The 25,998-nt window shown below is 36.4% G+C and overlaps 2 protein-coding genes and 1 non-coding gene across 4 annotated transcripts in view; 2 read left to right on the top strand and 1 right to left on the bottom strand.

Annotated features, from left to right (window-relative positions):
* The first annotated feature begins 913 nt into the window (after positions 1 to 913).
* On the top strand, positions 914 to 21,646 carry LOC101746286 (putative inorganic phosphate cotransporter). 2 transcript variants are annotated; one of them, XM_004925812.5, is made up of 8 exons: positions 914 to 1,103; positions 14,632 to 14,816; positions 15,371 to 15,610; positions 15,695 to 15,904; positions 16,051 to 16,215; positions 16,683 to 16,899; positions 17,713 to 17,951; positions 18,680 to 21,646. In XM_004925812.5, exons 1-8 carry the CDS (start codon positions 1,070 to 1,072, stop codon positions 18,866 to 18,868), a joined length of 1,479 nt encoding a protein of 492 aa, XP_004925869.1. In that variant the 5' UTR covers positions 914 to 1,069; the 3' UTR covers positions 18,869 to 21,646. The 2 variants fall into 2 exon arrangements, with proteins under 2 accessions (XP_004925869.1, XP_062529322.1); XM_062673338.1 differs by lacking the exon at positions 914 to 1,103 and adding an exon at positions 11,394 to 11,569.
* The window catches only part of LOC101746141 (RAD50-interacting protein 1), a 15,758-nt gene continuing 11,399 nt past the window's right edge, over positions 21,640 to 25,998 (bottom strand). Inside the window, exon 14 of the mRNA XM_004925811.5 lies at positions 21,640 to 24,731. Coding sequence (XP_004925868.1) covers positions 24,521 to 24,731 — 211 coding nt within the window. The 3' untranslated portion in view covers positions 21,640 to 24,520. The remainder of the gene's footprint in view (positions 24,732 to 25,998) is intronic.
* On the top strand, positions 22,248 to 22,328 carry Mir2775a (microRNA mir-2775a). Its single transcript, NR_107347.1, has one exon. It is a non-coding gene; the product is annotated as a microRNA mir-2775a (primary transcript).

Raw genomic sequence — 25,998 nt, 5'->3', positions numbered from 1 at the left:
AAAGGAAAATTAACGAAAACTAAACTAAAAAATCCGAGAGGTACATATGGAATACATACATAAAAAAGGTATAAGCAATAAAATCATGTAAGTAGACAGGTAAAATAACAAAGAGCTAAACACGTTATTTAATTATTCAAATGAATACTAGGCGTTAGTAATCTTTGGTTATATTTAATTATGAGTAGAGACACTTGATCACCGCACCACACTAGAGATTTTCACTGGTGGTAGGACCTCTTGGGAGTCCGCACGGGTAGGTAGCACCACCCCGCCTATTTCCGCCGTGAAGCAGCAATGTGTTTCGGTTCGAAGGGTGGGGTAGCCGTTGTAACTATACTTGAGACCTTAGAACTTGTATCTCGAGGTGGGTGGCGCATTTACGTTGTAGATGTCTATGGGCTCCAGTAACCACTTAACACCAGGTGGGCGGTGCGCTCGTCCATCCATCTAAGCAATAAAAAAAAAAAAGATCCCATTCCACGACGCCCTTCATGCGGCCAATGATCGGAGGCGCTGGCGGGACATTACAAGGAGCAAAATCCTGTCGACATATAATGGTCACGACCCTCAGCAGTGTGGAAACGACGCGAGGAGGAGGAGAGACACTTGAGTCCTAACTACTAATCCGTTACTGAACACTATTTGTAATCCCTTAAAAAGACACCAGAAAGTCTAAGAAAATATTAAAGAATACAGACAGAATTATCAATAATAACAAAAAAAACAATTACATAGGTATAAGAGCACAAAAAGAAACACGGTAAAATTCAGTGTATTACAGATCTCTAGATATGTACTAAAGAAATCCTAAAATAAATTTCCTTTGCTTAGCCCCATACCCTGCACCAGGACATCGAACGAAACAGGTAGTCCAAGCTAGATTTCGCCGGTGGACACTATATAGACGGGCAACAAGTCCGCGGGCGCCTTATTGCAAGCCGTACCGCGTGTCTCGCAGTACGCAAACTCCCGCGCTAAAGCCTTCACAAAAACACGCGTACAAACTCTGTGACTTACACATACCTATGGTTCATAGTGGTTATTGTGGATTAGTGAAACAAACAAAATGTTGAGCGGGTGGCGGTTAATATTGTCTAAACGTGAGTTTTACATAATTTTATTGTATTCGCTGGTTTTAATGGTAGAGGTTATAAACGCCGCTTTTAATAATAGAATGACAGTAAATTGGCTATAAAAACAAAACCGGGTCCAAAATGAAATTTGAAGTTCTCATGTGTTTATATCATATACATAATTACTAACTAAAATTAGAACTCCGCTGTAATTAAAAAAAACATTAATATGTGCGAGTTAATTTAATTGTTAATGAATTATTTTACTATCTTAAAATTAAATAATAAACGCGAGATTAAACTGGAAAAGCAGTTTCAATTATATCTTAAAGTGGTCATTTATCTAAAAACCAAATGACACGTTTAATTTTGTAACTAAAATTATTTTACTTTAGTCTTGACTTGAGTGTAGCTACGAACTCAAAAAAAGTAAATCTAAGTTGAAAATTTTACTACTATATTGATAAACTAATTCAGGAAGAGACTATTAGCGATAAGGAAGGCCAAATTACGAAAGTTGCAGGCTTGAAACGATGAACTAAAACATTTGATCTGTGTCAGTAGATCACTTCCTAAAGTAACAATGTTACTGCATATATCGCGCGCAGTAATCAAACTTTTTTCTTTGCATTCTCCGACAGCCAAATCACATGGAAAACCGTATTTTTAAATAAAATTTTAAAGTAAGGATCTAATTACGGTTACTCAATATGTATATTAAATAAGTAGACATTAGTTTTACTAAGCACCACTGCAGATAATTTGAATGACTTGAAACAGCATGTTTCGTGAATTCAATCACGCCCTTAACCTGAATTATATAATTTCGGTTCATAAATATTCAGTACAGAAATATCATTGTTAAATATGAACCTAATTATTTAAATTAATGATCGTAGAACTTATTCTATTGTCTACTTTTTGTTTAGACAACTCTATTTACAAATATTGAAAACGTGTTGTGATCTGACGAGCATTAGGCATGATTTCGTGACTTTTATTGTAATCAATGTTGTTAATCAATAAATTAAAATACAATATAAACGCTAAAATTTTGAGTAATATATAATTAACTGACATTTTTACAACAAGCCTTAAGTAATTTGTTTTAATGAAACCAAGAATAACTTAAATCAGCTACAATCTATTGGATGATAGGATGTACTGTCAAAAAATATTCTGCAAGCCGTTTTTACTATTTGTATTGTAATCTTCGACTATCACAGTCCTAATTTTGTATTGCTTTATGAATTATTCTATTTTATTAATACAAACCTGTATACCTGTATAATATATTTTTTTTATATCATTATTGACATTCATGAGCTAACTATAAAAAAAATAATTGTATCTACATATTTACAGAGCAAAAAACTTTATCATTTACTACTGTTTATAAATAGTACGCCTCGTTACAATAATATCTGTAAGTAAACAAAAAAATAATTATTTAATTTAAATTCCCGCCGATCATTGTGCTCTATTCACATTTTAATTCAAACTGAGATCTAGAGATAGGTTTTTTTTATTAATTGAAATACATAATAAAGTTGAAATAGAAATAAATTATAATGAATTTCGAAAAGAAAAAGTTAATTGATTATACGGTCAAATTGTAGTATTCATGGTGAAGACTCTTAAATAATAAAAATATGTTACTCAATGAGGAGTGCTCTGAGGAATTGTTCGAGATGATACCGGCATCTCGTTTTTACCATCGCACCGCCCGCCACCGGAGTAGAGTTCATCCGTACTACCTGGAGCCACTGCGGTCATCCACAGTGCGTTTCCAGAGATCTTTTTTGCCACGTACCATCCGGCTATGGAATGAGCTCCCCTCCACGGTGTTTCCCGAGCGCTATGACATGTCCTTCTTCAAACGAGGCTTGTGGAGAGTATTAAGCGGTAGGCAGCGGCTTGGCTCTGCCCCTGGCATTGCTGAAGTCCATGGGCAACGGTAACCACTCACCATCAGGTGGGCCGTATGCTCGTCTGCCTCCAAGGGCAATAAAAAAAAAAATCAATGTCCTGGGAATACCTAGAATTAAATGTTATGGATTATTGATGTATGACTGAGTAATATTTGTTACTCAGTCATACATCATTTTTTTAATAATTATATTAAAATTAAGTATGTTTTTGAAATGGATTAAATCATTATTTTATTCTTGTTTGTGCCGTAATATGCATTATTGCAACAGCATGCCATTATATCGCATCATAACCAAAATCAGTTACTTATTTGGGCAACAGAAAATTGATTTTACTGTTTTTTCTTTAAGAGAATTGTAATAAAACAATTTAAGAATTATAATTTGGTATACAAACACTTCCTATTGAAATAATTTGATTGGAGCCGACACCTTTAATTCGACCAAATCATTTCCTATAATGTAGAACGTGATCATTTATGAATGCGCAACGAATGATAATTGCCGTTTGCGATAGAAAACCGCCCTTATCATGATTTATTAAAGAAGATAGTGGATATTTTAGAGAAAAAAAAAATTCTATATTGCTACTGTATTTTTATCTCTGCTGCGGTTTCCGGCTGAGAGTATAATTTTTCAGTTTGCAGAAGAAAAAAAAACACAAATACCCTTTGATACACGCTTTTAATTTCATGTTCATTTTAATTTTTTTATTAAAGTGGTAATTATTGCAAAACGTAGGATAGTTAACTAAAATAAACATGTAGAGACAATATGAGTTTAAGTCTTAATTAAGTGCTAAAACAAAAATAATTGAAGTTCATTACTTATATAATACTTACATACGTATACTTACAAGTTGGTCTCAATCAAAGAAGTAATAGTAGTAGTAATAGTAAAGGAATAGAATAAAGATAAGTTAGTACAGCATTTAGCGCTGATTCTTCACATGGGTATGGGATCTCTTTTGGAAACTGTGGTCTACTTAAGATTCTACAAGTGTATGAATTTTAAACCTTGGCTGTGGCTAGTAAAATCATATACCTGGTGATACAACGTCGTCTGGTGCGGCGGCGGGTCGAAATGCGCCCCCAATGATATTTCCACCAGTGCGTGGTAGGTGGTAAAATGCTATAATTTTGCGAAAACATTCTGCATACAATTTATAGTATATAGTTGTCGGTGTCAAATCATAATATGAAGTAACCGGTTGGCACCGGCGAGAAGGATATAGTTTTCTTCGTTCGCCCCAGCTGAAAGTACCGGGGTGGGTCGATATGGGCCTATTCCGCACTGAAGGTGTTAAGTTGAGGTAAATAGTAATTCATTGAAATATCTCTGAAATCGGCGATTTTCATATAGGCAATATTTGATGTAGATAGTTAGCGTTTCTGGTTTCAACAGTAAATTTATTTATCTATATTATGATTTTTAATGTCGTCCTCGGACGGATAAGATACCCCGTAAAGTTCATATTAAGCGATAGTACTATGCCGGTTTACAAACGTCACACGGAGTTACCAAGTTTTCTAAGAAAATATTATATACTTAACACGTGCTCATCAAAATACTTCCACAACGATTAAAGAAATGCCATTGTCAATACTGTTTTTCTCATTAACTTTTGTTTTTCGCCCGTAAACACGAAAACTGTAATGGATTCCAAACTTCCAAAATGATATAATAACAATAAAAAAATGCAAAAAAAAAGATGTGTGGTGTCGTGGAACACCGGATAGGAACGAAGTTCCTTATTATAAAAATATTAATTTTAAGTTCTATTCGAGGTATAAAAAAACAGTTTTATTTTCTTTCTTGGAGGTTTCGCAACAACCCACGGTCATTCGGCAACGTGCGAACTTATTGTGGTACACTTCAGTCACGGTTGTTTGCATACGAGTTAGTGTATTGCGCAAACGAACGTTCTGAGATCGTGGTCAATGAATGATAAAAAAATTGTTATTTTTTGTACGTTATTACAAAGTTAAGTCGTACACTATGTGCATTACTAATAAAAATCTTGCGTTACGGACGTTTTTTCCCGGTTAGGGTACCCCTCCGCATCGTCCCATAAGGAACTTCGTTCCAAAATTACTACATAACATTGTGTTAAAATCAAACCCGCAAATTTATAAAGTGCAATTATGCTGATATTATGGTTTATTTTGGTAAGGCTTAGGGTGGACATCACTATCCCGTTCATGTATATGGCGAAGCAGTTATGCGTTGCTGTTCAAACGGTGGAACAGCCAGTATATACGTGTATAACAAGATTCATTTACTAATGTCTATGGGTTGTCTATGGTAAACGTCGTGTGCACAGATAATGATCAATTTTTTTTTGGTATAACCGGAAACTTTGACTGAAAAGAATGGCGTTTAGTTCTGTTTGAACATTTCTTGGTCTTTACACAACTGCGTTTTGGAATCAGGCAATATTAATAGCCTGATAATAGACAATTATTGATAGGCAATGCCAAAAATTTGAAAATAGCATGAAAAAGTTCCCCGTTTAAAAAAGTTAAACTAGTGTATTCCCCTAGGTTATTGTTCCTTCCTAGGTCCAGGAACTTCGCGACATTAACCGTCAATATTCGTTGTAGTCAATACCCGACTGGAAATCTTCCGTCACTAATCTTACAAAGATAAATTGAAAAACATATAATACTTATCCGGATACCTACATTTTACGTACAATTTGTCCTCATAAGAAACAGCATTCTACTTGTTTAGTATGAGCAGCCAAAATGGCGTGGCTCGCATTTAAAAGAGCGTTCGTGGCCAAAGCACGCATGCCTCCTATGTGACAAGCAACGGGTTCCACTATGCTGATGCCGCTTCGGCTCGGCCGCCATTGCGGGCTTTTTTTTTTATAAAGTATTCTGTTAATATAATCTGCTTCTCATTGTTACATCGCTTTGTATTAGGTACGATTATTTAAATTAACAGTTAACAGGTGTTTCTGCAAAGCGTCACATTCATAATAAACAACGTAGGTAATACAAAACATTTCCACAATTTTCCGTCAATGGGCCGACGCGACGTGCTCTGTTGTGAAATGCAATGCTTATTATTATTGTTTATTACATTAGGCTGAAGTAACAGCTGTAGTGATATCTGTCGGCGATAAATCAATCTAGGGACAGCCTGTATGATGTTAATTTAATAATATCGAAAATCTTGCTAAAATACAAACAAAACACAAACATTTCAAACAAAACGGAGTATCGCTCTATGACAGCCGCTGGATGGAAGGAAGATCTTCCCTTTAGTATTACGAAACGCCGCATTAACGTTTTCTAAAGCACATGTTTAACTATTCAAACCGGATATCATTAACGCATTGCAGTAGAAATAGTCAGGATGGTGGTAAACCGTGCGTGCTATCTAATATAATTCTAGTTTCCTGACCATAATAAAGAAATATCTCTCGATACGCTATTCACGCGTTGTTAACATGATTTAAAAAAATATATAAATGTTGTAAACATTAAAATAAAATTTGCTTCGATATTCGAACGATTTGATCGCGTTCTAAGCATGCATTTTGATGTTTGACATTTGCACTGTATTCAATCTGTGCGCGTTATAATAATTGTAAAGAATGACATTAATTGATATCACGTTTACTGCGAAACGATATACGAACACGTGAGCTGTGCAAAGTATTACGTAACTATAGCAATATACTATTTCGTAGCCGCCTTTAGCGTCTTCCGAATCGCCTATAATTTTGATTCACACCCTGTGGTCCACTTACACACTTGTTTCAATGGAAGAACTATTTAGAAATATGTAAGTGCTACTCACGCTCAAGATTTGACCGTGACCATCAATGAAAGTTCAAAAGGAACAGCTTGGACTGTTTGTTTTATAGCACAAAAAAAACTTTTTAGAGTTCCGCGATGAAATGGCAAAAACAAAATCATGAGAATTTTGTCCTATGCGTTTATCAACCGCTCACAGTACAGTTTATTAAATGTATCGAAATTTAAAAGATAAGCCAGGGATGACCACCTGGACATATAGCTGAACTGAAATTTTTCGATAAGCATTAACGTCAAAGCATTAAAATTAAAATCTCCGACGACAATGATGTAGTTTACGGCGCTTATGGACATCAGTAGTGTCAGGAGCATAACCAAGTTGTTGCGTACTGTTACTTAGTTACTTCGTTTGAATGAATTTCCCTGTAACATCTCCTTCGTAGTTTCTTCTTCCACAAGACACTAGTCTAATGTTAGCTGGAAAAATTTGTCTTTAAAGATTTACCGGTTACCAGCCTTACTCCGTCTGAAGCATCGTCACATCATTCCTCATAGTACATCCCACGGAATCTACGGTAGTATAGTACGGTACGGTATGAAAGACCGACGTAGAATCAAATTTTAACGATGTTCATTCACGCGTCCGTTTACGGAACCCTTTTTTTGTGTAATCTAAAGTACATACATACTTGCCCAGTTTTTTTTTGTTTTCATAGTGATTTCGGCTGCATTCCGGTTTCCGGAATCCGGTTTTGGCAAGATTATTTAAATTGACTCGTTTGCTCGTTTATTGTAACAAAACTTAATCAGGTTTTATAGCACCAAAAAGGCCAGGAGTAAAATTATGGAAAATTTTCTGTCGCGTCTTATTCGTTTGTAAAGGTGAATATTAGTAGCTTTTAACGTTTACACTTATCTTATGCATGTTTCAGCTTAATCGGATGGTTGGAATGATTTTTTTGAGCTAATGTTGGAAAAGGAAGACCTAAAATTAAGTAGTATCAAGTTACGATAGGCGACGTGTGTGTAGATTTAAAATAAATATTTCAAAAAACTACATCGCGTTAGTGAAACGTGACGTCTTACTAGTAAACAATTTTGTACTTAATTTTTTTGTTGGCTATGTTTTCGGGCCTCACGTACAAATAATCCTAGCTAGCACCGTTTCTATTTCTTCCATATGTATTTAAAGCTCAGCTCTATCTACATTAGTCAACGGCTGAACAAAAGTCGCTCTCAATTAGTATTCATAAGCCGGATTCGACTCTGCTCGACAATTTCTGTTCACGAAAAAAATATAATAATATATGTATACTAGCTGACCCGGCAGACTTCGTAGTGCCTCAATCGATAAATAAAAGACCTCAACTTATGTATAAAATAAACTTAAAACAAACAAAGAAATCCGTCCGACGGGGGACACATCAAAAGAAAAACAAAATTGTTGTTATTTTTATTTAATTCCGACCATTTTTATATTTATCTACCTTTTAAACCTTCTCTGGACTTCCACAAATAATTCAAGACCAAAATTAGCCAAAACGGTCCAGCCGTTCTCGAGTTTTAGCGAGACTAACGAACAGCAATTCATTTTTATATATATAGATAGATTTTAATGTGTCCTTGCCTATTAAATTGCAGTGAAGACGCTCGTAAATGATAAATTAATTTGAAAACATGCACAAGCGGATGAAACACGTTGTTCTTAAACTTAAATTGTGTTGTAACACAATGGACGGTACATAGGTATCGACATAAATAAAATTGTTTATAGTAAATTTAATGAATACATATTGCTTCAGTATTATGCCCACAGCCGTAAATTGAGTAAGCTATGCTAGATTCCGCCGTCCCAGGAGTACTTTAAATTTACATTAAATTTTTTTTCATGCACCAGGTGATTTGGTATACTCACGCCCGGCTCAACGTTAAGTGAACTTTGAAAAGTGAGTTAGAAGTCTCGATTGTATCTTTTGTGTAACGGATATCCCACGCTTTAACTAATTTAAATCGTAACGTGAGACTGAGCAGGAATCGACAAAATTGTGGTAAATATCAGCGACTTATTCATCCTGCTAGTGCGCTGTATCTGCGGCTATATACTGCTAGTACGCAAATACAAAAATTCTGCAGGCTTAGTTTTTATTAGACCATGTTTTTCTTTCATCTTGGCAGTCTTTCGTGACTTTTTAGGTATGTACCAATTTTTTTTTGGGTATGTACGAGAGGCGTACGTACTAAATACGTATACATTTTATAGAATAAAAAAAAACTATTTGCGGAATTTGAGTGCAATTCAACTTCGCTCAGGCAGTCAATAAGTTTTCTATTTTAGCGTGTTAATGTTCCAAATAATTAATTCGCCAAAAACCAATCGGTTTTCATCATTCAATTGAAACTGTGAAATCCAAAATTATTCACGCTTTGAACTTTAATTCATCGGCGTATTTCGAACAATATCAACGTAAATCACACTTAGGAAATATGAAGTAGCATAGTTAAAAATACTTTAAGTAAATGTTGTGGATCTGCACTTGAACATCTTAAGGTTGGATGAATTGAAATTAATAGAAACGACATTTTTTAATAGTTTAACAAATCGAAGAAGAACGAATCATTATTGTAAAACATGTGTATTTTGAATACATTCTAGTTCATTTGATCCATCTATCTGAGTAACACAATATTTCAATCTAGTTTATAGCAACTTAAAGAAGTTCAGTTGTCTTGAAATTATGCACGAGTTGGATGAAAATATAATAATTTCATTATTTTGACGTAATAATAAATAAACTGAGTGAATTACCAGGAAAAAAATAACTATAAAACTTAGTTCGGTTTGCTATTAAAGTGTATTTTTAGTTAGTTAGCATTCGTGTTTTTAGTGTAGTTTAAATCTTTAGTTCGGTATCTACGAAGAGATAGTAAGGTGTTTTCGAATAAAAATGGTTAAATCATAATTATTAGAGACTGGCACATTACTTTGATTTTAAAATAGAAACTGTTGATTCACTGACACTTGGTTTTACTGTTTCTAAATTGTAAGTAAGCTATAAAAATGTAAAATATAATAGTAACTTGACATCATCTTTTACCAAGGATAATTACAGCTTAATGCCATAGTTAAACACGATTGACGTGCAACTTAGCTGAGTCTGATAAACAGCGGCCGTCCAATAATTTATAATTGGCAATTAAATGTTGAAACTGAGCTTGCGACAACTTTTGCGATTCCTGTACTTTTCTATAAAATAGGTATAGTCGTTTATAGATTGTTAGCGATCATAGTGAAAGGGCTCAGTTATCGGTGGGATCAGATAGATTACTTGAAACTTTGTAACGAATACGGGAAATTGCGAGTAATATAAGTTGGAGAGGTACGAGCTAAGGAACTGTAATACGGAACTAATAATCTCTAACAGTATTTTTATTTTACAATAGCGATTCCTGTTAGTTTCTTTCATATAAACATAAATATATAACAGAACGAATTTAATTAGGTTTTTCACAGTGAATTTTTACGACATGTTTTTTTCACACATAAGATATTTGTTCTGAAAATAAAGTTTATGTAGTACCTACTTAATTTGTTTTTGGTAGAGAATGCCTGAGAATAAATCGAAACAGTCCATTACATACTCTCAATTACAAACGCGATTGCAGTTCTTACGAGTTTTCTGGGAACGGCACATTGATTATACCTTGAGCAACGCGGCACCGATGCGAAATTACCGCCAGCTTGTCTGGCGTTGACACCGAGAACTGGTTCAGTCATTGGACGGCGAGGATCGTACGACACTGGAATGCACAACCAATCGACCAGTCCAATAGAAATCTTTTCGCCAACAGCCACAAAAACTGTCAGTTCTAACGAGTTTCTCGATTCCAATGCCAAATTAGGTAACCTACGTTGTTGCGCGGGACTGGCGTCTTGCATTTATCATATACATTTTTATGGCGGATTCAATTTATTCGGCCTATACTGCATGCATTTCAGTTTGATGTGTTTGAACGGGAAATTTAACGGGTCACTCGCATTCATATCGTATATGTATTCTATTAGCGATGAAAGAACGGAAATAATAAAACCGCTTTCGGAAAGCCGTAATTATGATTCATTTCAATTGTTTACAATATGCAGCATTGTTATATAATTATTTTAGTTAAATTTTAAAAGGCTTAATATCTTTAGATATTTCACTGAGCAATGGAAAGTATATAAGTCTTTGATTATTCAAAACAGTTGCGAGCAAAGCGCTCAGTGCTTGTAATTAGTGTGTCAATAGAAACACTAAGTTTAACACAGCTGGAGGCACTTAGCTCATTAGCTGTTCATTAAAATACAGAAAGTATCTGCGTAACATCTCAAATAAATGTTCAAAATACGAATCACTTTCTCGGTTTCTTTCAACTTCAGAGTATCAAATTTAATGTTCCCGAAATGTAGTAAAGCGATTAACATTCTGTAAGCCTGACAGATTTAAGTTATAATCAAAATGACGTCACTTGAATCTGAACCAGGCCGGATTAATCGACAATAGGTATCTTCAACACTCCCAACTTCCGTTACGGTCGCCGCACAGCAATGTGGATGACAAAAAAATCACCACAAATTATTATCCATACAAATGCTTGATTTGATATGCAAAATACCTTGTATATGTATTGTGTGTGAGAATGAAACGTAGTGTGTGTAATTACGTTGACACATCAGTGTTTTGTTGCAAAAAAAAATGCATTGTGTACGGAAATAATGTTCGGTTTTTAATTGTCACACGATCGTCGGTAGTGCCGGGTAAAGTACAAATTAAATATGAATACAATGTACAAATGTGTACGAGTAAAAGTTCTTCAGCTTCTCACATAAAATAAAATGTGCCAAGTATCTCTTTGTTCTAGAAATTTCTTGTATATTTTGAATTATACTCCAAAATAAGAACTCTCAGCACTGTCTGGACCATTAGAACTAATTTGAAATTTAAATGATGCTACTTGTATCAGTTTTTTTTTAAATACCTACCTTTTTATCGTTTGCCTACTAATGAATAAATACATTCTTTGAAACATCTCGGTAGCACCATGACACAGATCTTCTTTGAAGCGCCTAAATCAACCCGTAACAACTGTTTAGTTTCAATTCAATCAGATTTACGGCGCATTTTAGCACATAAAAAATGAACTCTTCTTTTTCTCCACCTTATCCCACTAGGTGGGGTCGGCACAGCTAATTTTTCTCTTCCATTCTCTTCTATCAGCCGTCATCTCAACACTCACTCCATATAATCTCTCTCTCTCATATCGTCATTCACACACTCCATCCATGTCTTCTTCGGTCGACCTCTTCCCCCTCTACCTTGCACTACCATTTCCATACATCTCCTAGTCACATGCAAAATATAAACATAAAAAATGAACAACAAAATGTATCCTTTGACTTGGAATATCTATACTTTATAAAATACGAAAGCAAAATAGTTCGTCATTTATAAACGATACTTACTGAATTATAATGAAGGAAGTTTGTAATTATCTCCTAGATATATTATTGTGATATCTATAATTAGATAGTTTGTTAGGCCTTAACGGTCAGTAAATCCGAGGTCCTGTACTCGTTTATATGTACATATATATCTGATTTGTTTGTATTTTGTACAAAAAGAACCCATTGTGAATATACGTACAAAGAAACATTCAATAAACACACTAAATAATCAGCAAAATTCAGTTTTGGCTGCCCGTTGAAGGTAATTCCTTTATAGTTTTCAAGGAAATCACAATCATTGGATGTTTTGATTGAATTTATTTCGTGGGGTACGACTTTGGCTTCATTGAGAAACCATTATCAAAGGTTATTAGATTTACGTATGATTGTACACAGCGTAGATTTTTCAAGGGGACGTGAAATTTCCTTAAAAGAATATTCATTAAAATTTGATTCAAGTCAAAGTGCCCTGACTAACAATTCGACTTAATTTTTAGAATTATACCCATAGACAAAGCCCAGGAGTCTTGATGTACTTGTTCGCGACCCATATAAATTACACTTCGATAAAGCGGCACGACACGAGAACCCTCTCATCGTGGCCGCCGGCAACTACATTCCCGATCCTGCGGAAAGAATGGAAAGCAGTCGATGTCGCCCAAAAAACGTCATTTCGGATCCTCCCGATCCATTAACGATGCTTTTAGGTTCTTCAAGCACCGGTCACCATTCGAGCCCTTCGTCGCAAGCGACGGGTTCGACGAGTAAATTAACCTTCAGACAGCCCACTGAGTTTCTCGCCGGATCTTCTCAGTGCGTCGCGTTTCCGATCCGGTGGTAGATTCTGTGTAGCACGGCTCTTGCTAGGGATCGTGTTAGCAACGTCGTCAGGTTTGAGCCCCGTGAGCTCACCTACTAGTTAAGGTTACGCTGGAATAGCCTCTCAAGGCTACCAGCTTAGGTAGGAAAAAAAAAAAACAAATATAAATTACAAAAAAATGCTTTTGAAAAGTTTGTGAAATCTGTTAAGCCTTGAACGCTTTAAATCATTTTACAATCGGTTTCTGAAAAGACATCGGGCGCATTTTTAACAATTCACCGCCTGTTAACTAAAGAGAGTTTAAGAGTTTTTTTGCCGTAACTAGTATTAATTTTCGTAAATTTCATATAAACGTTGATCACTTTTTTTATTGCTTAGATGGATGGGCGAGCTCACAGCCCCCCTAGTGTTAAGTAGTTACTGGAGCCCATAGACATCCACAACGTAAATGCGCCACCCACCTTTAGATATAAGTTCTAAGGTCTCAAGTATAGTTACAACGGCTGCTCCACCCTTCAAACCGAAACGCATTACCGCTTCACGGCAGAAATAGGCAGGGTGGTGGTACCCACCCGCGCGGACTAACAAGAGGTCCTACCACCAGGACGATACTAGAAGAATTCCGTTTTATCAGTTGATATAATGAAATAGCTACTACAACATAATACTAGAATGAGATCGGTTATGTGATTTCGACTAGCAAATAGAAAATCCTTCAAAAGCGAAAAATTGTTTCCGTTCCGGCAGAAATAAGACTGTGATAACAACATGAGCGTGCTCCAGTAGCTAAAAACTCAAATTACTAGTTTCCTTTTATTATGCAGCGGTGTTCTTTTATTGCTATTGCATGGCTATAAAATCAGAACCAGTTTCAGGACTAGATTCGCGTTGGCCTCCCATGATTGATGATGACTATAATAATCCCGCAATGGTTTGAAATATTAACTACTGCGGAAATACGTGCTGGAAAAAAAAACTCGGTGGTACTTTCAGTAATTAAGATTGTCTGCATCAACAATAATTAGTCAAAGCATTTCCTCGTTCAGCGATAACACCTTAGGATAACAATGGTAGTTTCAAAATCGCAACGACGAACTAAGTCTTTCACGATGACTCAATTGCATTCTTCACGCAGTATTGTACAACAAAGTCAAGGTCATTGACACGTTGTTACTTATGATAATAACTAAGGAAATTGCTCGATGCAAATTGGTTAGACCCTTAGTTCTATTATTCAATGTTTCTTTTTTATGTTTAGTATCTACTAGGTTATGTTTTTAATGTTATACATTGGATATTGAAGATTTTTTAAAACACCTATTTAAAAATCTTCAAGATGAATCTCTTAAGGTTTTTATTGCATAAAAAAGTCAATGCCCTTGACGCCATAGTCAAACTCTTAAATATTCTCCTTTACCTGATTTAATGAAACACGCCGTAGCGTTAAGAAAAAGCTGCGGAGAGAAGTTAATTCCAAAGAAGACTTATATATTTTTTCAAGCTTCTTTTTTCTTTAATGACCGAATCAGTTATCTTATCGGTTATTCTATTCCAGTATTCTTCATACCACAAAGATGGGTGATGGCAATAATGGGTTTCCTGGCGGTAGCCAACGCGTACACGATGCGAGTGTGTCTGAACATCGCCATAACGCAAATGGTGAGGAGGCACGCAGAGTCCAGAGAATACGAAGAAGGGTCCTGTCCGGGTGAAGCTCATGACATGGCTTCTGAAGCCGCGGTAAGTTACCTTACAATTAGCACTTCGTTTAAGTAAGCCGAATTTTAATTTTCTTCTAGAGGGGTGGACAAGCTCACGGTCCATTTTTTTTCCTACCTAAGCTGATGGCCTTGAGAGGCTATTTCAGCGTAACCTTAACCTTAATCGGTTACCGGCGGCCTCGATGAGAGGGTTCTCGTGTCGTGCCGCTTTGTCGAAGTGGGATACGACGGTCTATGTTGAAAAGTGGTTATCGGTACCCACAAAAAACAAAGTCCTAGTCTCAATTGTATTGTAGAACGGTTATCAGAAATAGAGAGGAATGTAGTAACAGTCCATGCAGGCTTACAATATTCCGTACCACATATAAAATACAGTGCATTTTAAAGATGTTAAATAATTTATTAATTAAAGAATACGAATAAAAAATTTAATTTAATTAAAATTACGGGATTTTTTAAATAATGTTTTCGTTTCTAGAGTTATTGGTATTTTTGCAAACGCGAAACGCCGAACAGTTTGATGACGCTGACGCAGCCAAGTATACCAAATTTATTTATGTTAAAATATTTTAGGAAGTTACGGGCTTCGACTGGGACGAGGAGACACAAGGCATAATTTTAAGCTCGTTTTATTACGGGTACATAGTTACTCATCTGCCTGGAGGCATGCTAGCAGAAAGATTCGGCGGAAAATACTCTCTAGGATTTGGTGTGCTTAGTACTGCTGTGTTCACTTTGTTCACTCCCTGGGCAGTCAGTGCCGGTGGTGCTACTGGACTAATTATCTTAAGAGTACTGGAAGGTCTTGGAGAAGTAAGTTTTAATGAAATGGAAAAACAAACTTCGACTATATAATCATCGTGAAACACAACTTCTATATGGATATTTATTTTCTAGGGCACGACCTTCCCAGCCTTAAACGCGATGTTAGCCAGATGGGCTCCCGTATCTGAACGAGGTCGTATGGGCTCTCTCGTGTTTGGTGGTTCGCAAATTGGAAACATTGCCGGCACATATCTTTCTGGGTTGGTGATCAAGGAAACCGGAGAGTGGGAATGTGTGTTTTACCTTTTCGGGGCCATTGGAATCTTGTGGTTTATTTTATGGGTGAGTCGCACTGAAATAATTGTTTTATAGGAAATCTTTGTTTTTCGAAATTGTAATGGTACCTGACCGATAGTTAATAGAGATTAATAGATACCTCCTTGAAGATTAGTTGGTAAATAATTTTATAAAGCATCTTTTCTTTTCAGGCATTGTTATGTTACAACGATCCAGAATCGCATCCGTTTATCTCGGACAAAGAAAAAAAATATTTAGAAGAGGCTCTCGGTAGGCATCATTCCAGTCAACCATCAGCCATTCCCTGGAAACCGATCTTTATGTCCGTACCGCTGTGGGCGTTAGTTTGTGCGCAGGTATTTTCTATACGATTTCTACTTTTTTTGTGTTCAAAATATATTTCGGTATGGCAATCTTACTCTTCTTCTTATCTTACTGTGATCGCACCAGGTAGGCTCAGAATAAAATGGATCCTTGCTACAGTTTAATTTGGCTAAGAATGGCCACAGGAAATTGCACGCAAGGGTGGCTGTTTTTCAAAAAGCTACAGCTATTACTACTACTACCGAATTAAATGTTTGGCTTCAAATAAAAATTTAGGTAAACCGCTCAGTAAATCTGTTGAGTTGAGTACTCACAAAATAATACATTCCTAGCATAATACTAGGGTATTAAAATAAATACGTTTATCTGATGATTTCAGAGTTATTGACTAAATCATTAAGGATGGCTCATTTAGATACCAAAATTATTTGAACAACAGTATTATCTCTTGACTCATTTCTCATCGCTCATCTATGGACTCATTCGTTTTTATTCACAGATTGGACACGATTATGGATATTTTACAATGGTAACAGACCTGCCTAAATACATGACAGGTGTTTTGAAATTCGACATCCATCGCACGGGTACATTGGCAGCCTTGCCTTACGCTGTAATGTGGATAAGTTCTATCGTATTCGGTTGGATCTGTGACAAAATGGTGAAAAGGAACTGGTTGACTGTTACTAACGCTAGAAAGACGTTCACCACTATCGGTGAGGATTTTATAGAGATACACTTAAATAACACCTAGCTTAACAAATACCTATAGTTAGTAGCACGGACGGGAGTTCCAAGACAAATTGAATGTTGTCCACTCGATTGACTTAATTGGTCCATTTAACTAACTTGGATTAACTATTAAATTCTATTCGAGCAGGATCGTGATGTTCCTGACATACTGGGCAGATTGAGATATTTCTAAGCTATTGCATAGCTTTTATCGCGGTCTTCGAGCGCGGCAACCGAATCAAGAAATTCCGTAACGAAAATAAAACCTAACACCCCCACTCCGCCTACCATGTAGCTCGCGTACAACACATTCACACGTTGCACTTGTATAGTGTTTGTGAATAAGCACGCGGCGTGACGTCACAGTGCATGCGCATCATGAAAAGTCTGTTCATCTCGCTCTCGCGCGGTCTATCTTATGAAGGGGACAGTTAATGTTTTGCTTTTGTTGATGTTTATAAATATAGCGTGGTCTTATTTTATTATTGTTTTAATATTAAATTATTATTGTCTAATTATATTTGCATAAGTTGATAAAAAATGCTATGCAATAGCTTTACCGCGGCAGTCCCCGAGTGTCACGCGTGTTTTTTTAATTTGTAATTCTTTGATTTTAACGTCGAGTGGTTGTTGTCGCTGATGGACTTCAATAATGCCAAGGGCACGATCCACTGCCTTTTTTTTTTTTTTTTTTTTTTTTTTTTTTTTAACGCTATGGGTTAAGACGATCCACTGCCTATCGCTGCTGTTGTTATCGTAATTAGTGAACAACAAATAAAAATTATATTTTTTTGCAGCTTCCGTTGGTCCTGGGATATGCATGATTTTCGCTTCATATTCAGGCTGCAATACAGAAGCGGTAGTGATTCTGTTCACTGCCTCTATGGGCCTGATGGGCGCCTTCTATCCAGGAATGAAAGTAAATGCTCTAGACCTGAGCTGCAACTACGCGGGCACTATAATGGCGATCGTGAACGGTATCGGGGCCATAACAGGCATCATCGCGCCGTATTTAGTGGGCCTTCTGACACCTGATGTAAGTGACATGTTTTGTGTTGATTGATGGCCTGTGATTCGCAACTTGGCTTGTAGTTTTGTAGGTTACTCGGTTATGTTGTCACTTGTCGGTCATGTGGGTAATAATAATGTTATGTTAACACCTGTAACACTTTTAATTCACTGAAATCAAAATCTGAGAATTCAGGTTAGGTTGATTTTGTACCAAATATCGTACCAGAGATTTAGTTCTCATTCTTAGTGATTATGTGGGGTCGTGAAAATAAAATTACGTACATTCTTAAATATTCAATAATGGCTTTGAAGTTTTTATTTGTCATTTTTATTTTATTACGATTGATCTGCCCATCTCGCTACTATTATGATTTTAAGTTATTGTATAAATGCCGCCATTGACCCTAAAACATTACGTGTCAATTTTAATGAATAATCAAACGAGCGTGCGATGGTTTCGCTGCAAAAATAGGCAGGATGGTGGAAAGTACCTGCGTACTGACAATACTCCGGACGACCATTTATTGCTGAGTTCTTTTTTATCACATTATGTAATTCATTCATCATGTAATTGTCACTTGTCAATACGTGATAACTAATTCTAAGGAAGAATCTACGTGCTCGCTTAATTTGAATTAGACAGTCAGATCTCTCGACACGAATGTACCGATGGTCATATTCTTTAAGCCACGGACGTTTAAAATAAGTAGGTTGTTGCATTAATTATAAGAAAAAACATACTTTCTTTTTCAGAGTACCTTAGTGCAATGGCGATTGGTGTTTTGGATAGCTCTCGCCGTATTCATTGTAACAAATCTAGTATTCGTTGCCTGGGCGTCAGGCGATGAGCAGTGGTGGAACAATACTGCTCAAGATCCAAAGAAGCAGCAAGAAGTCGAAGCAAATACTAATCAAACGGTCACTGCCGAAGTAAAGTTATAATTAGGAAACTATTTGTTTATACGAATAGAGGCTGTTGTTGTTGGTTCCATGTGGAATTCAACTAGATCCATTTCTAATTTCGAGTGCAGGACAAAATGGCGCACGCATTGTTTAGAATGATTTACGTAAACGCTTTATGGAAAAATCAGACGTGCGTTTTTTTAATATTTTTAAGTATAGACTCCTAAGCCACAGATTACCTAGTTTAATTTAGGACTGATATTACTAATGAACTCGCTTCTTAAACTTTATGTAGGCAGACCTACCTACATTAGAGTTAAAGTGCGTTTTTTTGTAAATAGTTTTTGGTCTTTTATTATTTATAAATATACATCTAGTAGGTACCTACATAAACGTTGTTAGAAATATTATTGTGAATTGGTGATCATATTCTAGATGACCAGCCAGTGTTATGTGATAGTAAAAATATTTAAGTATTAATTTAAGTAATTCATAATATTTTAATCATACTCTGTTATAATAGATAGTTATTAACAACTTTTCATATTTAATTCAAGGCCACGAAATATGTTCTTTTTTGTTTTGGATACAGGAAATATCCACAAATCCGGGAATCAAAGCCGGATGCAATAGTCAATAAGGTCACACTAGATCAACGAATTAATCAAAATAGATTTTATTTATATACATTTATTTAGAGACAATTATGTAATCCACTTGAAAATCGATTTCAATGAAGTAAAATAGGAAAATAAGCGATATCATTTAAAAAAATATCTGAAATCTATTAAAGAGAAATATTTTTATAAAATAAATATCGTTCAAGTTTTTTTTTTATTCAATCGAAAATAAAAACGGCTGTGAACAATAATTAACTGTTAAGTATTATTCTCGTATATTTCAAGGTGCACTTGTGCCATTTGAACATGTCTCTTTGAGGAATTATTTGTTGAAAGTACGTAGTAGTATACATTATCAATTTTTAAAGCATATTAAACTGTACGCAAGTGTTATTTTTATAATGCTATTATTAACGCAGCATTGTTAAAAGACATAAACAGTTTTTAAATTGTTTGATGTTTTATATGCGTTTTAAGTACGCGTGTCTTATCAAGAAATTTGTTTTGGATTTTTTTTTTTTTATTGCCTTAGTAGGCAGACGAGCATACGGCCCACCCGATGGTGAGTGGTTACCGTCGCCCATGGACTTCAGCAATGCCAAGGGCAGAGCCAAGCCGCTGCCTACCGCTTAATACTCTCCACAAGCCTCGTTTGGTTATTTCATTTAATGAAGTACATTCACTTTGTGTAACAATCAATCTTTTAAATAACGTATTCATACGATTCATGTTTAGTTTAGTGACGCTGTTACAAATTAAAATATATTTTTTTTATTGTTGTGCACATTGGAACGGTACGCGCCAATTTTTTTTTTTTAAATTTAATCAGGTATATTCGCGGGACAAGTAAAAGACATAATATAAAATAATTTAAAAATAGAATAATGATCTTAACACAAACGAAGCATTTCATTTTTGAGAATAATGAATACGTTTTGTCTACGTATGTACATACTTTCATTTTCCGTCAACAAAAAAAAAAAAATCTAAAGCAATAGGTAGCTGCTGTTTGCTAGGTCCACACCGCTATGAGTCGCAGGAGCTTTAAAATAAGTATCACAATATAAATAATCACAATAAAAAAATTAATATATTTTGTGTGACTAGCTTTGCGCAAGTAAACTGAATCAGACTAAACTGAAACATTGGTAGTTTTCCAATTACAGAGCATAATGCGACTCGGTGACGCACAATGCCGAATTATGCTGAAGCTTAATTGGAACGTGAATTAGTTTTCAAATGCATCAGCAGAGTGCGCTAAGTTAGCACAGTTTTAAATAACATTGATTATTTCTAAGAAACTACGACGAATCGAAAGCCTTAAAATTTTTTTCAACATTAAATAACATTACTAACGATAATATAAACAAAATTTCGATCAATGCCAACTTAAAGAAAAAACACTTGTCAATTTTCTGTCACTGAGTCGGTATCGATCGCGAGTATCACGCGAGAGCAGTACTTTTGAGTGTGCTCGATTGTGCGAAGCGTTGCTGTAGTTGGAACATTCAACGTTGAGCATTATGCCGCATAATGCGCTCTTGTGCTGTAATTGGAAAACTACCATTAGGTACTATCTAAATAAGCATGGCAACATTATTTTACAAAAGTGATATTAGCAACTGTTACATCGCTTGCTGTATTTAATGAAAAACTCAAGAACTATCAGAATGATGATTCCTTTCGTATGTGTGTGTTACAATAGTTTTGTTAGTCGAGAATTAATTGTGAATTTTTTCGTTTTTATCTATGGTACGTTTTTAACTTGACTTGAAAAAAAACTACGCCATATATGTATCTTTTTATTATTTTATTCCCCTGCCTAACCTCGGTAGTCTAAGAGTCTATTCCAACTACTCACGGACCGATACGTGTGCTCACGGGCTCAACCTGAGAGAATTTGATAACACCGGCACTAGCGAGATCAGTGCGTCACTGAATCTACCATAGGATAGGAATAAAAATTCTTAAAAATCTGAAAATAATCATCCCAACGTTAAAAATATTAAACTTTTTTGTTTTTCTGTATTAAACTTAAGAATCAATATTATTTGAATTTAAGTTTTGTTGACGAATCACAGTTTACAGTTAATATATTGTAGTTACTATGTTGGTTAAATTTTGTATGTAATTTCATTTTAATTTTTGTACAAAATAAATATGTTGTTTAATATAATAAAAAGACATCTCTTGTTTATATCCTTATTTATTTCGAACAATAATTACCATTTTACGAAGTTCATGCTTTAAATGCGAATATTTTAATATAAATAAAACCTAGGTCACATTTCTCTTAATAAAATCACAGAATATAAACAAAGTATAATTAATTTCATTGCATACTTTAAAAAAAAAAAAAACAATAACAACAGCAATATTAACAGATTATCATGCACTTAGCTTAAATATTTCAATGATCAAATATTACATATCTCACGCTTCAAATCGGAAATCTACTACAGCTATTCCTTATCAGCTACAATTATTAATTCTTAAATCCAGAAAAAAGACGAAGAAATGCCCAAACCCCCCTCTGAAAATTCAATATCATTCACAAGGATACAAATTCCAAGTAAGAATCGAACTCTGACCCCGTGAACCAGTAGTCGCAGTCACTCGCCACTCGACCAACGATCCAATTCGACATACCCCACGGTTTTACCCGCTTTATATCTGTAATTCAGGACGAGTGAAACATGCTGCAAGTTCCAGACAACATATTAGTCATATAAAATAACTGCATAGCAAACATTGCTAGCGTTGCCCGGGCCATGTCTTTCGCCACGCCAAAAATAGTACATTGTGCACCGCGGGAGAAAAGTAGGACATTTCCTCCCACGCGGGATGAGATGTCCTACTTTTTCCCGCGGTGCACATACTATTTTTCTCCTAGCAGGCCGAAAGTTCGTGGAGTACCGAGCCGGGGTCCAGGAGCGAAGCCCTGGCCGGAGGTAGGGGGGGGCGGAGCCCCCCTTTCTCATAATAAAACAATTTAACTGTTTTAATTTAATTTTTAAATAAACTACTACTAATTGAATAAGAACTGTCTGATCAACTCATCTTTACAGCCGGTGTTTATGGATTTATAAGACGTTATCACGTCAAAAATATAAATTAGCTTTGTGCGACAAACGTTTGAGGAGTAGGAAGTGTTTTTATTGATTCAACAATTATTCTAACAAATTCAATGCTTCATTTTGTAATAAATGAGTGTACTCCAATAACCGAAACCGACACCGAAACATTAACAGCATGCATTTATTGTTATGATTATTACAATTATCTTTTAAGCAGGAATCTTGTTTGCTCGAATCTTCAATTCGACATAAATATTATCTGAATAAAACTAAAAAAAGACGACATAAATTTCAAATGAAGAAAAATCGAGCTGAATAGATATACTTTGTTGGTTTTAGTAAAGAAGTCGCCGTGGCCTAACAGCCTGGCCACGGGACATTCGCCGATGCGAATATTCGCGCGGTGCGAACGGCGAAGCGTCTAGCGACTAAAACAAGCGCATAGAAATGTACCTAACAAGCCACGCGCACCGGCGACCGGCGAAGCGACCGGCGAAATGTACCGAGCGAATCGCGCGATGCGGCGGGCGAGCAAAACAAATGCATGAATACGGACGGCGCGAGCCACGGAGTCGAGCGGTAGTCGCGGCGAATAGTGCAGTGATTAAATGAGTTTAGTTGTTTTCGCCGCGAAAAATTAACGCCGAAATTTTTATATTTTTTATTTATTTTTTATTTTATATTTTTAAAGTCGTCGTGGCCTAACGGACGTCCGGTGCAATCGTGTTGAGCGATGCACCGGTGTTCGAATATCAGGCGGGTACCAATTTTTGTAATGAAATACGTACTCAACAACACTCAACGTTCACGATTGATTTCCACGGTGAAGGAATAACATCGTGTGATAAAAATGAAATCTTCAAAATAATAATTTGCGTAATTACTGGTGGTAGGACCTCTTGTGAGTCTACACGGGTGGGTACTACCACCCTGCCTATTTCTGCCGTGAAGTAGTAATGCGTTTCGGTTTGAAGGGTGAGGCAGCCATTATAACTATACTTGAGACCTTAGAACTTATATCTCAAGGTGGGTGGCGCATTTACGTTGTGGATGTCTATAGGCTCCAGTAACCACTTAACACAAGGTGGGCTGTGAGCTCGTCCACCCATCTAAGCAATAAAAAAATAAAATAGCTGAAATACTAGCTAGACCAGCTATTTGGAAGTCTAGCCACCCAAAGTATTTCTCGTACTTCTTGTGGAATTCTCCATCTATAGGTATACTCCGATTCTTATTCAAATCATGTACTTCACAATCTTTTCCAAATAATAGGTCCTGAACCAAAAAACTATTAATTTGTAAGCAATATCGAGATAATTTCGATATAGACATTTCGCTGTCGGACTTCCTTACTAGTCGCGGCGGCGAACGTGAGTACCCGTGGCCTGCAAACGGTGCTGCGCGAATGGTCGCCTCGCCCACCGCTTCGCTGTTCGCACCGCCGATCCCCGTGGCCAGGCCGTAAAGGATAAGACGCTCAGTGCATTCGTATCAAGCGAAGTGACTGAGCCGGCGTTCGAATGCCACAGGCAGGTACTAAACTTTCTATTGAAATACGTACTAATCAAATATTGACGAATGAATTCCACGATAAAGGAATAACTTCGTGTAATAAAAATCAAACCCGCGAAAAATATATTTCCGTAATTACTGGCGGTAGGACGTCATGTGAGTCCGCACGGGTAGGTACCACCACCCTGCCTATTTCTGCCGTGAAGCAGTAATGCGTTTTAGATCGAAGGGTAAAGCAGCCGCTGTACTTTAAAATCGATACTTAGAAGTAATTTCTTAACGTGGGTGGCATTTATGTAGTTAATATCTATGGACTCTGGCAATCACTTAATGATGAGTCGTTCCACTAGTCTAAGTAAAAAATACATAAATAAAATTCATTTTTAATTGATTCAATATTTTTAAAACACAATAGAATCCAGAAAACCAAATTGGTACGTCGATTACTATTGGTTGCTTTACCGGTATCCTCTCTCGAACTCTCAGAATAGTTCCAGCACAGAAGCTGCGCTGTTAGTGTCGCACAGGTCCGTTCTCTGGTTCAGTATCTGTAGTGCTTCCATCCCTGTGATCGAGGTAATGCCCTGGTTGCCCAGAAAGTCTCTTGCCAGCTCCGGCTTCCTCTCCAGCATGTCGCGGAGACGTCGAGCGTCCTCGTAGTCCTGGTTCAGGAGTTTACAGGACTCGAGCAACCTACGACAAATTCAAAGCAGCTTTGTCTCCTTATTTGCTTTAGATTGGAAGGGCTCTCGGATCATGTGGTATTTAGTGATCACAGCCAAAATTAATTAAAACGAAGCAATTACGAGTTGCACAGAAGACATAATACAGCAGACGCACGAGTTCATGTCCATCCTGAGCAATGCGGTAGTGCTGTGACCTAGTTAATTATGGTAATGTCGATAATAACTACCGATTTAGTCAACAGCTGTCAATTTGGTTTAATGTAACTTAAGGTAATCTTGCAAATTATGAAATAAAATAAATGTGGCAAGTAATTACTTATTAGTACTTAGTAATTACTTAATAGAGAAAAATATTTTTTAAATTCCAATTCAATCACTATCAAATGAAAAGACAACCGACAGATCAGAGTCGGAATCAGTATGTATCTTTTTTCAGTAGGTTTTTCGTTTCTACCTGAACTTGTTGGAAGCGGAGTAGTTATGGTTAAATTACACAATACCGTTTGCGTAAATTTTCGATATCGATAAGCGCGCGTCACAACCGTCAAGGACAACACTCGACGTCAGACAAATGCGGGGAGGTGGGGCGAGCTGTCCCCCGCGCGTCGCCTCTGGCCCCGATGGACATGAACTCGCGCGCATACTGTAGATACTAGTGGACTTACAGACGGTGTTCTGCATTGAAAATAGAACTAAACTTAAAGCCTGTTTTTTTTATTGCTTAGATGTTTGGACGAGCTCACAGCCCATCTGGTGTTAAGTGGTTACCGGAGCCCATAGACATCTACAACATAAATGCACCACCCACCTTGAGACATAAGTTCTAAGGTCGCAGTATAGTTACAGCGGCTGCCCCACCCTTCAACCCGAAACGCATTACTGCTTCACGGCAGAAATAGGCAGGGTGGTGGTAACTACCCGTGCGGACTCATAAGAGGTCCTGCCACCAGTAATTACGCAAATTATAATTTTGCAGCATTACTGGCAGAGTCCAATTGTAACCAAAAACTAGACAGCGACCCACACAAATGCAGACAAAAATTTCATTAAAATCGCTCCAGCAATTTAGGAAGAATTCGCTGACAAACCTACGTATAGAAGCATTATATATGTATATATATAGCCTTCAACATTTCTTCGATCCAGCTTGTGAAGAGCCTACCCATGTGAAAAATAATTATAAAATATTAGATGACAATTACTCAGATCTGATATCTCAAGGCTGGCAACGGCATTTACGTTGTTGATGTCTGTGGGCCTCCTGTAATCACTTA

The sequence above is a fragment of the Bombyx mori genome, chromosome 17 (assembly GCF_030269925.1).
Source record: "Bombyx mori chromosome 17, ASM3026992v2".
NCBI classification, from domain to species: domain Eukaryota; kingdom Metazoa; phylum Arthropoda; class Insecta; order Lepidoptera; family Bombycidae; genus Bombyx; species Bombyx mori.
This window is presented reverse-complemented; position numbering and strand designations above follow the sequence as displayed.